At 45.2% G+C, this 16,052-nt stretch overlaps 1 protein-coding gene across 2 annotated transcripts in view; it reads right to left on the reverse strand.

Annotated features, from left to right (window-relative positions):
• Positions 1–16,052, reverse strand: part of NME7 (NME/NM23 family member 7) — a 131,998-nt gene that overhangs the window by 52,298 nt on the left and 63,648 nt on the right. The window contains exons 7-8 of one of the 2 annotated variants that reach the window (XM_075196362.1): positions 5,528–5,569; positions 4,471–4,576 (exon numbers count right to left, since the gene is read on the reverse strand). In XM_075196362.1, coding sequence (XP_075052463.1) covers positions 4,471–4,576; positions 5,528–5,569 — 148 coding nt within the window. The remainder of the gene's footprint in view (positions 1–4,470; positions 4,577–5,527; positions 5,570–16,052) is intronic. The other variant, XM_075196363.1, reaches the window with a different exon arrangement.

Here is a 16,052-nt window from a genome sequence, read left to right on the forward strand (position 1 = left end):
TATTAGATGATCTCTGTATAGTATATTGGTCATAAGAATGCCCAGGACAGAGCAGAAAGTATTCTACTCTCATTTTATTTTATTTCCTGACATTTAATTTTATGTTACTTGATCTTTACCAACCATCTTTCCAATAGGAGGTGTTGGATAAAAGAGCATGACAATTTTGGGTGCAGTTGCTAATTTATGGCAAATTCCTCCACAATATAAATCTGTGGTGTGGATATTGCTAGCAGACAAACAACCACTTTCACTCCCACTTAGCTTACTGGCATAACAGATAACATGAACAGTTATTTAACGCAGTTCACACCAATGCTGTGAAAAAGTAATTGCATTGTGACAACATATTGACAATTACATCATACGAATACAAAATTATCAAACTAGAAAGATGCACAGAACTTTAGTCCTATAGTACTTTAGTGTAATAAAATGAAGATTCAGATAACAAAGTGATTATTTGTTGAAGACAGATACAAGTACAGAAGATACTGAACACCGTTTTAAACATCATTTATTAAACAAAAAAAGTATATGTAATATTAAGCAATGATGCAATTCTCTCTATTTTATAGAGTTGATTTGATTCACCATCCTGCATAAAATAAGACACTTCCTCAGTCTTGGGCGACTTGTGGCTCCTGAAATGTTGTGACCGACAAAGAGAAATGACTAAGTACTGTACACCATGAAGACCATTGTAGGAAGGTTAGGAGCAAGTACAAAGAAACACACTGCCGAGCTTGCTATATGGAAGATATAAACACTCAGAAAGATGCGATAGGTAACCAAGTCTGCCACAAAGCACTCATGCACGGTGAAACAATAGAAAAGGGTATTTATTAAAACATTCTAAAATCCACATAAAAATGGTATACACATTATAACCACATGATGGGCGATGAAACGCGTCAGATAAGCAACAAGTATCTGTTGGATGAAACGGAGTGCCATCTTTATACAAACAGTGCTTCTTTACTAGCAACCGCTAATCTCCCAGCATTTTTCGGAGAGTTTCGTCTAAGACAGGGCGCACTTCTATGACGTCAGGAGTGCACGAACCCAGGCGCTATTAGTTGTTTACCACGTGGAGCGGAGAGGAATAGTGAGTAGAGCTCTGACTTCACATCTCTTACTCTTTTCCAACTGAAGGAGGCTCATGAAACACAGGAATCGGAATGTACTATTAAGGTATTGGTCTTGCGTGTGATGCCAGGGATCTGGTAAGAGACTTCATTATACCTTCTTTGATTATACCATCTGGAATCCTGTTACCATCTATGTAAGACAGCCTCCATTATTAATATCTAACGCTCCAAACTGTGGCTTCACGAACATCGGGAATTTTGTTTCCAAGCAACATAAACAATTTATAGCGCTACATTTCAATAACACTAGTGGTTGCAGAAGTTACTGGACTGGTTACATACCATATCTATGATGATTTGAACATCGTGTAGGTGCACCTACTTAGTTATATGTTCTAATTGGCACTAAGATCTCCAACATGTGGTTATAATGTGTATACCATTTTTATGTGGATTTTAGAATGTTTTAATAAATACCCTTTTCTATTGTTTCACCATGCATGAGTGCTTTGTGGCAGACTTGGTTACCTATCGCATCTTTCTGAGTGTTTATATCTATTTTTTGGGGGTGCAGATCCCCAGCGTTGGTACCTTGTCTGAGCAGTCATTTTTAGTGCCGGAATCTGTTTTCATAATTGCTATATGGAAGAGTAGCAAGAATTTAATTAAAGCATGTTCATCCAGTGACCCCAAGAAATGATTTGTATTTTTCAAAATATCTGTGAACTGCAGTTGCGATTTCGGTAACGATTTTACACACAACTGAAAGTCCCGATGTGCATGTCGATTCATGCATACACACCTACACAATCTACCATCAGACCTGTGCTCTTCATATCTCACAACCAGCTGCTGAAAAGATTGTGACTCTGTACACGCTATAGATATCTGCTATATACTGCTGGTCGTAAGTGTATACACACTTCCACATGGCCAGACATTGTTCCATCGTAGATCGTGATTTTTTAAGAAGTTTATAAAACCAAATCAACAGATGCAATGTGCTTTGGTACGATAAAACATGATCAATAGAGCACCAATGTACAAGCCAGCCTACACAGTCTATTACAGTACATGTATGAGCATTGTTGTTTACTCAAAAAGCTATGAGCTGGTACAAATATGTCACTAAGCACTTAATCCAGTGGCAATTTAAATGTCTTGTGTTGTCTACAGGACAGCATTACCAGACTTCAGCTTATCCTTCATCAACACAATCAGTAGCTAACTGCTTCTTTGGTGTCCCATTTTAATGGTTGAATACAACCTCAAAAATAAAGTCCTATGAGGCTACCAGGTATATAGTATGAGAAAGGGTACTAGATTTAATTGTTCATATTGTCTTCTTAGTTTGGTTTATGTTTTGATGAGTGTTTCAAAATGTACCCCACATCTAACTTTCTAATTTATGATATGCAAAATGTGGCTGGATTTGATGTTAACACATTTTTTCATGTATTCCTAATTCTATATTTGTTACTGATTTTAAATTAGAGTCACATATTGGGCCTGAATCATTAAGGAGCGTAAATGCTGATACATGCCGTATTTTGCATAAAATTGTTCTTCGCATGCCCAGAAAATAATCATACAGAGAACGCAGTAACGTCCAATTCATCTTCGAGCGCAAAGGACCCTTCCTACAGCCTAAGATTTTTAGGTGCGAAACAGGGAGAGGAGTGGGCTTCTGTACATAGTCAATGTACAGTAAGTAATTTAAAGTTGATATTTGTGTGCTACATGAAAAAAAACAGTCAGTATTTAACTTATGTGCAAAACAGAATACTAATTTGCACCCCTTGCATTGTAACATGGTTTTGTCCAGGAGACTGAAATAAGAAGTTTCTCAAGTTAAGAGGAATCATGCCCATGGTTTGTCCCATAGAATGTTTACTCTTGTTTACCTTACTTTCCTTAATGACTCAGGTCCTTAGTGTTTGTGTGCATTAGCCATAACACTGGCACACATTTATTGCCTGTTCATTAGCCATAACACAGGCACACATTTAGTGTGTGTGCATTATTATTATTATCCTATATTTATTAGGCGCCAGTGGCACAAAGGGGACAGAATACACTTTGGCAGTTTAGTTGACATAATGTAAAATCATGGTTAGTTTATTGTCCTGTTCCTAGACACTAGCATTATAAGGAGAGTGAGCATTTTATTTTAATAAAAATATTATTGTTAAAACTAATAAATTAAAACACCCTGAATACCTCAGGGTATCAACTTTCAAAACATATCAATGGGTCCATGGGCTACAGTCATTGTTCAGGGACTATATATTTCATCAGCTTTTATGAATTAGGCCTTTTGTAGGTTGCATGGAGCTCTATACATGTAAGTTACAGATGAACTCCAAACACATGGGCAGTAATTAATGAAGTGCACAGCTTTAAACAGCAAACTACAATGTTTTTGTGTAAATGTAATTACACAGTTGCAAAAGTCCACTTTGGAATACAAAAATAATGGCAGTTATTTTGAATTCTGTGGAGTAACAACTTTCAAACAATATATCCGCTTGTTTGACAAAAATATAACTTAGGGGGTTGTAATTCATCATCATCACCATCCATTTATATAATTCAAGTTTATGCACTCTTTTGTCATCTATAGCATGGGATGTGCATCATGGACACGAGTAGTATGCATTATATGGTGGATTTTATTCTTGTAACACTGAGGGGATTCTGTTTAGCTCTAAGTATGATGTTTGTGAGGCCATAATTTTATATTTTATCCCACATTTCAGTGTCTGTTTTCAGGAAAGGTATATATGAGTGGTGTTCTATCACTTTCTCTGTTTCATGTATATAAAAGCATGACATACAGAGCGGCTACCTGAGGTAAAAAAATGGCAGCAAAATGGATATTTGACAGCAAAAGGGTTAAACATCAATTATTCAACATTTCTCTAAGTCAGGATAAAGACTTGTTTTCAGCTGTTCCTACACTACATTTTTTAAATATCATTACCAGGGAAACGTAGGGACCATCTGACCACACTGCCGTGTGATGGATACACTAACAACATATTGTGGACCGTTTCAGCAGGAGTATACTGGCCAAGACGTCACACCCATTTAGGAAATTTAGTGCATGTCCAAAAACAAAATCCTATTTTTATGATTTCTTTGGAAAGAAATGGATAACATAATAGCTAAAGCAAATATTAATTCTAGATGAAGAAAATGGCGAACACACAGGATAAATATTGTAAGAAGACATATTCAGACCACCTAAAACACAAATATCAATGTGGTTTTAAGAACTAGTTATTTTTGGTGAACCAGTGAAAATATAGATGAACATATGATTTGAAAGTGGAAAATAACTTTATACAGCTACTTTTAAGAACAGAAATATGTTTACCTTCTAAAACGGCATGCGGCTTAATAATGCAGCAGGTACATTGGGTGAATGTTGCCGTGTTTTTTGGTCCACGACCTCCGCTGGATGGAAAGAAAAATTCTAACTCCTAATATTAGTTAAAAAAGAAAGAGCATTAATAATGTTCTGTGTCTTGAAGGCTAAAATAACAAAAACAAAACAAAGCTAGTGGCAATAATCTTCAGCTACAAAGACTAAAAAATTACTATAATACATTGGGGTTTATTCATCAACAATGATTGAGTAATTACTGACACACACATATACTTAGTATAAAGTATAAATAATCTGATTACCTCTATGATCATAACAATATCAGCAATGTTGCTTAAAACTGCCATTCACTAGAATGTAAGCTCTCATGAGCAGGTCCCTCCCTACCCTTTCATTATTTTGTCTGCCTTGTATGTCCCTGTTTTATGTATGTACTGTTTTCCCCACTGTATGGTGCTGTGGAGCACTGTGGCACCTTACAAATCACCGCCAATATAACAGATTAATAATTGCTAATAATGGTAACACAGGCATATGACAATTGGATGCTTCAAGTGAAGTATACAAATATAACCTGTTGCTATGGTTAGAGAGAGAGTAGAAACAACTGAGCTCTTCACTTTAGACGGCTTCTGTAGTTTTATATTGATTTCTACAACAAAGCAAGAAGCTTGTTTGCCTCATTAAATATGGATTGATTGCTGGATGATTAAAAAGAGAATTGAAAAGCTTCTAGAACACAATTGTGTACCATATTGAAAGGGCAAATATTGGTAAAAAGAATAAAATATGTATTATGCAGCATTTTAAAAAAAGATATATGCAAGTAGTGCCACCCGCTCTTAAGAATCTGGTAAAATGATGTTTGACTATATTTCATTTCTTGTTATATTAGTCTTATGGCATGCTCCATAGAACAAGACATCTTATTTACATTATGTGAGAAAATGATGAATAAACCTCAAATGTATGAGCCGTGCAGACTGTCTATGCAAGCATAACAAAGGATTAAAACAATAGACTAACTTATTCTGTGCTAGCATACCAATTTATTTTTATGAACTGATGCATCAAAAGTCCTGTTAGGCTAAATGGATAAATAAAGAAAATATATATATATTATTAACTACCCACTGTACAAATACAATTATCCTACATTTACTAATACAACCTATATAATCATTATATAGCATGTGTTATCAGAATGGATCACAACAAAATGTACTTTATTTGCAATTAGCTTTCTCTTTGCTCTGATAAAAAAGAAGTTCCTTTCAGCACTCTTGCTTACCCGTGTAAAAGTATATTACAGTGTAAAAAAAGGATTTTTATACTTACGATATATCCCTTTCTCTGATTCCATCTGGGGGACACTGGTACTGTGGGGTTGTTGCTGGGGAGTGTGGAATTGGCAATTAACTAGTTAAACTGTGGCTGCTCCCCTCCACAGCCCCCTGTAGCTAGTCAGTGTAATTCTAAAGCCCTCAAAGAAAAAGAGAGTCGAACAACCAAGAAGCTAGCAGCAGAAGAACAGAAGGAAGGGAACGAAGTGTCCCCTAGATGAAATTGGAGAAAGGGATTTATCGTAAGTATAAAAATCTCCTTCATCCTATCTGGGGGACACTGCTACCATGGGGACGTACCAAAGCAGCCCCCCTAAGGGAGGAACCGTCCTGGAAGCCCAGCTCGTAGCAAGCTACGCCCGAACACAGCATCTGAGGACGCAAACCCACTGAACTGATAAAATTTGGTGAATGTGTGGACCGAGGACCATGTGGTCGCTCAGCATAGCTGATCAGCCGGGGCCCCATTACGCGCAGTTCAAGAAGCTCCCACAGACCTGGTGAAGTGTGCCTTAATGTGGGTAGGCACAGTCCAGTTAGCCTTAAGATACGCCTGTTTTTTTGTAAAGGTAAGCAATCTAGCAATGGTTTGCTTGGAAGCTGGCCAGCCTCTTCTTTGGGAATCTATTAGGACAAAAAGAGAGTCCATATGCCGGATATCCGAAGTTCTTTGGACATAAATACGTAATGCCCTGACCACATCTAAATATTCTAAGGTGGAACCTACAGACACATCTTGGAACACAGGAACCACTATTTCCTGAGTTATGTCGAATCCGGAAATTACTTTTGGTTGAAAAGAAGGGACAGTCCGAAGCACCGCCCTGTCATCATGGAAGACCAGGAAAGGCTCCCTGCAGGAAAGAGCTCCAAGCTCTGACACACGTCTGGCCAACACTATGGCGAGCAGGAACACCACCTTCCATTTCAGAAATTTAAGGTTCGCTGACTGTAAGGGTTCAAAAGGAGGTTCCTGTAGTATAGATAGTACCAAATTCAGATCCCAGGGTGGCCTGGGAGGAACAAAGGAAGGCTGAAGGTCTGCCAGACGCCTCTGGAAGAAGATGGAAAGGGCCGAGAGCTGGACCTTTAAGGATCCTAGGTGGAGCCCTACGTCAAAAATGTTTTGAAGGAAACCTAGCAGCCAGGGCAAATGAAACCTACTTTTATTGTGTGCCCGGTCTTCACACCATTTAATGTAAATGCGCCAGATTCTATGGTAAATGCACTGGCTTTCTAGCCCGTAACAGGGTACTCACTACCCTGAAGGAAAACCCTTTTGACCAAAAGAGGCTGGATTCAACAGCCATGCCGTCAAATCCAGCCGAGGCAGGTCCTGATGTTGAAAAGGACCTTGCAGAAGGAGGTCATTGCGAAGAGGCAGACGAAGTCTTTGACCCACAGCCATGAAAAGGATGTCTGCATACCATACCCTGCGGGGCCAATGGGGAGCTACCAGTATAACTGGGAGTCCTCCCTGCTTGACCTACTGGAGTACTCGGGGAAGCATTGGAATGGGAGGGAACAGATACCCCAACCAAAATTTTCAGTGCATTGTCATTATGTCCACCGCCAGCGGGTCCCTTGCTCTTACACAGAACCTGGGAACCTGCCAATTGTATTTGGACACCATCAGATCCAGATCCGGAAGGCCCCACTTCCGGACTAATATCTGAAATACCTATGGATGGTGGGACCATTACCCTGGCATTGCTGTGTGAGGACTTAGGAAGTTGACTTCCCAATTTAGAATGCCTGGAATGAATACGTCTGACAGAGATGGGACAAACTGTTCCGCCCAAACAAATATCTGGGCTGATATGCCAATGCCTTTGGACTTCTTGTCTACCCCTTCCTTTTTGTTGACATATGTCACTGCCGTGGCATTGTCCGATTGTAATCATACTGGGAATCCCTGAATTAGGGACGGAGCCCCTTTGAGAGCCATTAACATGGCCTTAAACTCCAGGATATTTATTGGAAGGGAACTTTCTTGTTCCGACCAAAGACCCTGAAAGTGCAAGTGTAGCGCCACTGCACCCCAGCCCTTTAGGCTGGCATCTGTTGTTAAGATGGTCCAGGAGCACAGGGCAAAGGATCTGCCCATGCTTAGGTGTTCCTGACTCTTCCACGGCCTCAGAGATAGACAAGCCTCCAGGGACAACAGAATTCTCTGGTGCTCCAAGTGGAGAGATGAACCTAACCAATTCTTTAGGAGATTCCCCTGGAAGCATCTCGAGTGAAACTTTTCATAGGGGATTGTCTCGAAGGTTGAGACCATATTGCCTATTAACATCAGGCAAAGAAGCATGGAAGGTTTGTGACTGTCTAGGACCCTGGTCACTAGGTCTTGTACCGAGCAAACCTTGTCCTGTGGAAGGAAATTTTCTGCCTTCTGAGACCTAAGAAAATCATCCTCTGGACTGGTATTAACTGAGACTTAAGGACATTTATCAACCAACCGTGAAGCTGCAGGGACTCTATAGTAGGGTGTAAATGCTGACGAAGAAGGTGATCTGAGGGGGCTTTGATCACCAAGTCGTTGAGATAGGGCACTATGCTCACCCCCATAGACCGGAGACGGGCAGCCATTACTTGCATGATTTTTTAAATACTCTGGGCGCTGTGGCCAGGTCAAAAGGAAGATGTCACTCACCGGACTGTGAGTGCCATTTCTCCTGTGTTCAGGAACCGTGGCCATCCGCCATCCTGAGGGTCTGCGCATGTGCAACCCTTATGAAACCTTCGTACCTGTTGCTTTTAATTAATTGGATGATCAGGCAACCCTCCCTATTTAAACCACCTGTGATCATTACCTAGTTGCCTGATCTTGGAGTCTCATTCCCCATGAGCCTTTGAAGGTGTTCCTGTGTTTCCTCGTGTATTCAGCTCCAGCTGATTCCTGTCTACTTCGATTGTGGTTTCCAGACCACTTCAACTCTCCTGTGTTCATCGTGTCTCCACGCAGCTGATTCCTATCTGCACTGCTGCGGATTCCAGTCCGCCTCAACTCTCCTGTGTTCATCGTGTCTGCACTCAGCTGATTCCTATCTGCACTGCTGCCGGATTCCAGACCGCCTCAACTCTCCTGTGTTCAGCGTGTCTGCTCTCCGCTGCCTCCGTTACTACTGCCGGGTTCCAGTCCATCTCAACTCTCCCGTGTTCATCGTGTCAGCTCTTCACTGATTCCTTCGCTACTACTGCCGGATTCCAGACCGCCTCTACTCTCCTGTGTTCAGCGTGTCTCTCCTCCGCTGCTTCCGCTGTACTGCCGGATACCAGACAGCCTCAACTCTCCCGTGTTCATCATGTTTCCAGTTTCACTTACTACTGCTTCCTGAGTATTGCTCCTTTGATTACCGGTTACCTTTCGTGCGCTGCACCAACCTGATTACCGCTTCCATCCTCCAGTGGTCTCTCCTCCTGCCGGCATTCAGCCGTTCAGGTATCCCTGCACTTCTCCTTGACAGCCTGCTCTCCTGAACCACGGTATGCATACTTTCCATTGACTTTGCTATTGTATTGCATATCTGTCTGGACTGTGTTGTGTTCATCTCTGGAGCCTTCCATCTACTGAAGATATTGTTACTATTGACTTTGTTTCCTATTTACCTGGATCTCTATAGTGACTTTGTATACTTCAAGCAGCGCTTGTCAGTTATCGTTGTATTGTGGTTATCATCGTGGGATCAAGTTCCTTGTGCCGCCCGTGTATCCTCTGTATTCCATTCATCTCCTCGTGCCCCTCCTCACATATATATAGCAGTGGTACAACTTGCTGAACGAAGACCACTGACTCCTGTTTCCCTTTGGCACCAGTTTCAAGTATCCTCTCACATAAGCAGTGGTACAACTTGCTGTACGCAGACCACTGACTTCCCCGTTACCTACTTGCACCTGGAATCCATTCCTTCACTATAGACAGTGGTACAACTTGCTATACGCAGACCACTGACTTTCACTACCTCCTCTCTACTCCTGGACATTCCTCCTCACTATAGCAGTGGTACAACTTGCTGTACGCAGACCACTGACTCTCCTCACGTTTACTTGTCCATCTGGTTCCTCGTGTTCATTCATCTAGTCATTACCAGTTGCTGCTAGTCATAGACTTTCCTTGAGCATTCTCTCACCATCTGCTGATTCTCCTGTTCCAGAGGACCATAGTACCAGCTATATTACTCTGGTAAGAACATCATCTGGTGATATCCTGGGCAAAGACTCTTAGTGCCCGTGACAGAAGAACCCTGAATTGGTAATGAGCCGCTCCTACCGTGAAGCGGAGCAATGGCTGGTGCCCCTCCCAGATAGGTACATGAATATTTGGGTCCCGAATATCAATGGATGGCAGAAATTCTCCCCCCTCCAATCCATTTATCACTGAACGAAGAGATTCCATTCGAAACCTGTCTATTCTCAGGTTAGATTTAGAGATTTTAAGTTCAAAATGGGATGGAAGGAACCGTTCGGCTTGGAGACCAAAAAAAGGTTTGAATAGAATCCCTGGCATATCTGACTCTCTGGAACCGGGCAGATTACTCCCGCTAAAAGAAAAGAATCTACACAGTGCAACATCGCTTGCCTTCTGTTCTGGTCGAAGGGTAAGGAAGTTGCAAAAAAAACCGATGGGGGCTTGACTTAAAAGATCTAGGATATATCCCCTTGTCATGATTTCCTGAATCCAGGGATATGGAGAGGATTTTATCCACTGTTCTGTAAACGAACAGTCGCAGACGCCCCCCCACTCCCGCGGCCGCAAGGAGAGGAGGGCGTCAGTCAGACTGCCGATTTCCCCGGGAGTCTGGCCTGGCGCCTGCTGCCAGATGAGGACCTTCCTCTATGGGAGAGACCTCTAAACCCAGAAGACCTACCTCTGCTTGTCTGACCTCTAAAGGCGGGGCCTCCCCGATATGGCAGGCGAAAGGAACTAAACCTCAGAGTACGAGGCTTTAGCACATTGAGAGGAAGGAAAGTACTCTTCCTCCCTGTCACCTGGCAGATAAAATTATCTAACGCTGGTCCAAAATGTACTGAGCCTGAATAAGGATGGCCCTCCAAGGCCCTTTTGGATTCTTCATTGGCTTCCCAGGACCGAAGCCAGAGAGTTCTTCTAGCCACTACCGCAGCTGCTGACAGAGAAGATAACAAGGATGCTGCATTCTGCGCTGCCTCATACAGATACCCTGAAGTTTCCTTCAGGTGTAAAGCCAGAGGAAGAAGGTCCGAATCCTGCAAACCCTCTGCCAGACGGTAAGCCCACGTTTACATCGCCCTAACAACCCATGCGGAAGACAGCATGGGTCTAAAGGAGGCTCCCGCTATACCATAAATCAGTGGTTCCCAAACTTTTGCAGTTCGCGGCACCCCTCCAAAATAATTTATGAGCAGTCCTGTTTTAGAAGTAGTTGGGACAAAAAATTGTAATAAGTATTTAGGTCACGACAAAACTACTTATTTAGTTGTATGCAAAAATGCCCCTCTGCATCCAGGCACTCTGCCCCCTCTGCACCCAGGCACGCTGCCCCCTCTGTCACGCTCTCCCCCTCCTCTGCCCTCTGTCACGCTGTCCCCTCCTCTGCCCTACTGTTCCCCTCCTCTCTCACGCTGTCCCCTCCTCTGCCCTCTGCCCTCTGTCACGCTGTCCCCTCCTCTGCCCTCTGTCACGATCTCCCCCTCCTCTGCCCTCTGTCACGCAGTCCCCCCTCCTCTGCCCTCTGTCACGCTGCCCCCTCTGCCCTGCTGTCCCCCTCCTCTGCCCCGCTGTCTCCCTCATCTGCCCTCTGTCACGCTGTCCCCTCCTCTGCTCTCTGTCACGCTGTCCCCCCTCCTCTGCCCTCTGTCACGCTGTCCCCCCTCCTCTGCCCTCTGTCACGCTGTCCCCTCCTCTGCCCTCTGTCACGCTCTCCCCCTCCTCTGCCCTCTGTCACGCTGCCCCCTCTGCCCTCTGTCACGCTGTCCCCCTCCTCTGCCCCCTGTCACGCTGCCCCCCTCTGCTGCCCTCTGTCACGCTGTCCCCTCCTCTGCTCTCTGTCACGCTGTCCCCCCTCCTCTGCCCTCTGTCACGCTCTCCCCCTCCTCTGCCCTCTGTCACGCTGCCCCCTCTGCCCTGTCACGCTGTCCCCCTCCTCTGCCCCCTGTCACGCTGCCCCCCTCTGCTGCCCTCTGTCACGCTGCCCCCCTCTGCTGCCCTCTGTCACGCTGCCCCCCTCTGCTGCCCTCTGTCACGCTGCCCCATGGCACGCTGCCCCCTCTGCAGCCCTCTGTTACGCTGCCCCCTCTGCAGCCCTCTGTCACGCTGTCCCCCTCTCCTGCCCACTGTCCCCCTCTGCTGCCACACTGTCCCCCTCTGCTGCCACAATGTCCCCCTCTGCTGCCACAATGTCCCCCTCTGCTGTCACACTGTCCCACTCTGCTGTCACACTGTCCCGCTGTCACACTGTCCCACTGTCACACTGTCCCCATCCGCTCTCACACTGCCCCGCTGTCACACTGCACCGCTGTCACACTGTCCCGCTGTCACACTGCCCCGCTGTCACACTGTCCCCCTCCACTGTCACACTGCCCCGCTATCACACTGCCCCGCTGTAACGATCCTTTTCACTCTGCCCCGCGCCAGCCATAAAAAAAAAGAGAACACAGAAACGTACCAATCCGCCGGGCGCCGGGACCCAGCAGCCTCCTCTCTCCCGCAGCTGTCACTGAATATCGACGTCAGTGACAGCTGCTGCGGGAGAGAGGAGGCTGCTGGGTCCCGGCGCCCGGCGGATTGGGAAGTTTCCGTGTTCTCTTTTTTTTATGGCTGGCCCGCGGCACCCCAGTGACAGCGCCGAGGCACCCCAGTGACAGCGCCGCGGCACCCCTGGGAGCCGCGGCGCACACTCTGGGAACCGCTGCCATAAATGGATTTTAAAAACCCTTCAACTTTATGATCAGTGACATCCTGAAGATTGACGGAGCGCGGAACTGGAAGTGTAGTCTGGCGCACCAATAGTGCCACCGGAGTATCCACTCCAGGAACCTGTTCCCAGCATGCTAGGTCATCTGGCTGTAATGGGTACAAGGACATAAACCTACGTGGAACCACCATTTTGCGATTGGGCTGTGACCAGGCCGATTCAGCAATCTCCCTTAATTCCAAAGAAGGGGGGAAATAAATCATTTTTTGTTTTTAACCTTTTTGAATAACTGGTCTAGGCTTGTCAATGTCTACAAGATCTAAAGCCTGCTGTACTGAGAGAACTAGATCCTCAAAACCCTGGTTTCTGTTAGCGGCATCCAGGTCTAAGACCTGTGTCTGGAAATCTGACTGATGGCTTTAACGCTTCGGTCCCACAAGTAGTACCTGTTCCGTTACCCGCATGTCATTTGTTTGGAAACTGCCATGTTCCAGCGTCAGACAAACGTCATTCATTTCATTCAGCTATACTCAGTTCGGCACAGGTGCAAATCCATTGCACTTCTCCCTTCTTTTCTCATTGGCTGAGCATTTCTAGAGCACTATTTAAACCTCCTGGATTCACCTGTCTGATGCCTGTTCTTCAAGCACACTTACTGTAGCCTGTGGTTCTGGTTCCTGTGCTCCTTGTGGATCTCCCGCTGTTTCAGCGTGCTTTCAGTTCGTGGCCTGTGTTGAACCATCGCTGCTCCAGTACTCTTCTTACCATCTCCAGTGTACCTCATCGTGACAGCTCCGGTTCTCTCATCGCTACACTCAGAGCCGCTATTACACCTGTGACTCCTCAGCTGTTTCCACGAGTTGCCTCCGCTATTCCAGTCTGCTCTCAATCTCTACCTGAGTTGAACTATCGCTGCTCCAGTACTACTACTACCATCTTCAGTGTACTTCATCGTAACAGTTCCAGTTCTCTCATCGCTACAACTCAGAGCCGCTACTACTATTGTGATTCATCAGCTGTTACCACAGGTTACCTCTGTTACTTCATTCTACTCTCAGTCTCTGGCTGTATTGAACTCCTGCTGTTCCAGTACTGCTATTTACCATCTCAACTGTACTACATCGCGACAGCTTCCATTCTCCCACCGCCATCACTCAGAGCCGCTACTACTGCATCTCATCGATAGTTGCTACGAGTTACCTCGGCCACTTCAGTTGCTCAGTCTCCTGCTGTATTGAACTATTGCTGCTCCAGTACTATTATACCACATCTCATGTACTTCATCGTGACAGCCCCAGTTCTCTGACCGCTTCCACTGTGGACCGCAACTGCCTCGGTGACTCATCGCCTGATTCCTCAGTTATCTCCACTTCCTCGTGTGGTCTGCACAACTCCAGTGCTGTACTCCAGCTGTTCCAGTAACTCTACCTATCACCCTTGTGATAGCCTCTGTTTCTCCTGGTTGCACCACAGGACATCTACTCTCCTTGTGCCTCATCCGTAGCTGCCCATGTCACCTCGCTCCTCCACACCGTTCTGCTGTACACCCACTCACAGGACCGCGACCTGCAGGTTTGGTGCCGCAAAGTCCATACCTCCTTGCGTGGGTTCCTGGCGAAAACCACCGGCCTGTTAGACTCCGCGTCTGTGGGTGGGCTAAGCAATGTCCAGCAGAGCTTAAGGGTCAATTTCCTATAAGCCAACCGTGACAATGGCTCACTCTGTGTCTCTTGTTTCTAGACTCCGATGGTCCTGGGTAGTCTAAAAAACTATTTAGTTTATCTATACCGCTAAACAAAGCACTGGACCAGGCTGGTTGGGAAAGGCCTGAAGGAATTAATGAGGCTGAAAGGCCACCAACACCTGCACTCTCCTCTAGTTGGGACAATATTGCCATTTGAGCTACCCATATTAACGAGGTAGAGGGTGTTCCGCTACTAAAGTCCATTTTGGGCGGCTCAGAAGCTGCACCAGAGAATCTACTGACCATCCATGGCTTTAGTGGCCGAATCCTGAGACTGTGATGGCCCCCGGGTCCTGTTGTCCCACAGGTAACTTAATTTTACATTTTGAACATTTATAAAATTTAGCTTTGGTAGATTTTCCCTTATCAGACATAATTACTGAATAGGAACAATACAGGATAGAAAGTATAGTATACAAGTGACCCCTAAGAATACTACTATTTCCTGACAAAGTCACCGGTAGTATCTCGGAACTCTTTTTTTTTTTTTTTTATAAACAAGTTATATATGTATACATCTTAGTGAGTATAAAACAATATATTAAATTATGTAACTACAACACTATGGGGCATATTCAATTGTTGTTTTTCCGCACAGCCGTTTCCGCCGAGAATTGAATATGCCCCTATATCTCTTGTAAAACACAATATACCTCCTCTTATATAGCAAGTATAGTGTAACATAAAGAATGAATAATTCTTAGCCTATCCAGGCTAATGGATAGCAGGCATGAGGCAGTCCAGTCGCAGACAAGTCTGTCTGAGTTTGACTGCAACAGTTTCCTTTTCCAGCCGATGCTTTGGCCCTGTGGAAGAAACCAACTTGCCGTTTTAGACAGAGGGAGCTCTATAATAACTCTTCTCCGTCTGTAGCGTCCTGCGGGCCTCCTGACTGCTTGTGAGAGTTTGTCTGCGGCGCTTCTCCTATTAAGCCCGCAGACTGCCTCTCTCTTAATGCATTAAATGCATTATCCAATGTAGCTCCGTCCCCACCCTCTCTGAGGAACGGACTTGGTAGCATCCAAGATGGCGGTGGCCATTGCTTCTGGATTCCGGCGCTCTATGCTCCACAGAGCAGCGCCGGCCCCCAGGAAATGATGTGGCCACGTCTTCTCCCTGTTCTCGCGTGCCAGCATCAACCAAAGAAGATAGGCGGTTTTTGTGAGAGCCGCCGCTCTCACGGCCTGACAGCGCTGCAGCTCCTGTAAGTAATGCAGCCTTGCTGTCCCAGCCTTCTTATCTTCTTTCTACACTAGCCTAGTGAAAAAAAGGTCTCATAAAATAAAATAAACAGCAGCAAATAAAAGTCAGCCCAACTCATTGGGCACTTAGACTACAGTGACTAGCTACTGTTAGGAGCCGCAGCGGTGCCCGTGGCCACCGCGACTCAGCTATTACCCTGCTGAGCGTCCCGGACGTCTCCTTAGTGACCGGGACATCACTTCCGCCAGCTGGTCCGACCGTTGACAAGACAACGGCCAGACGCCGATTCCCTGTACAGCGTGCCCTGGCAAACAGGACAGGTGGGCTCAGGCGCTGAAATCTCCCCAGCCTGTGGGCTGATTAATGTAGCTTTGATTAATTAAT

Source organism: Mixophyes fleayi, chromosome 2 (genome assembly GCF_038048845.1).
Source record: "Mixophyes fleayi isolate aMixFle1 chromosome 2, aMixFle1.hap1, whole genome shotgun sequence".
Lineage (NCBI taxonomy): Eukaryota > Metazoa > Chordata > Amphibia > Anura > Limnodynastidae > Mixophyes > Mixophyes fleayi.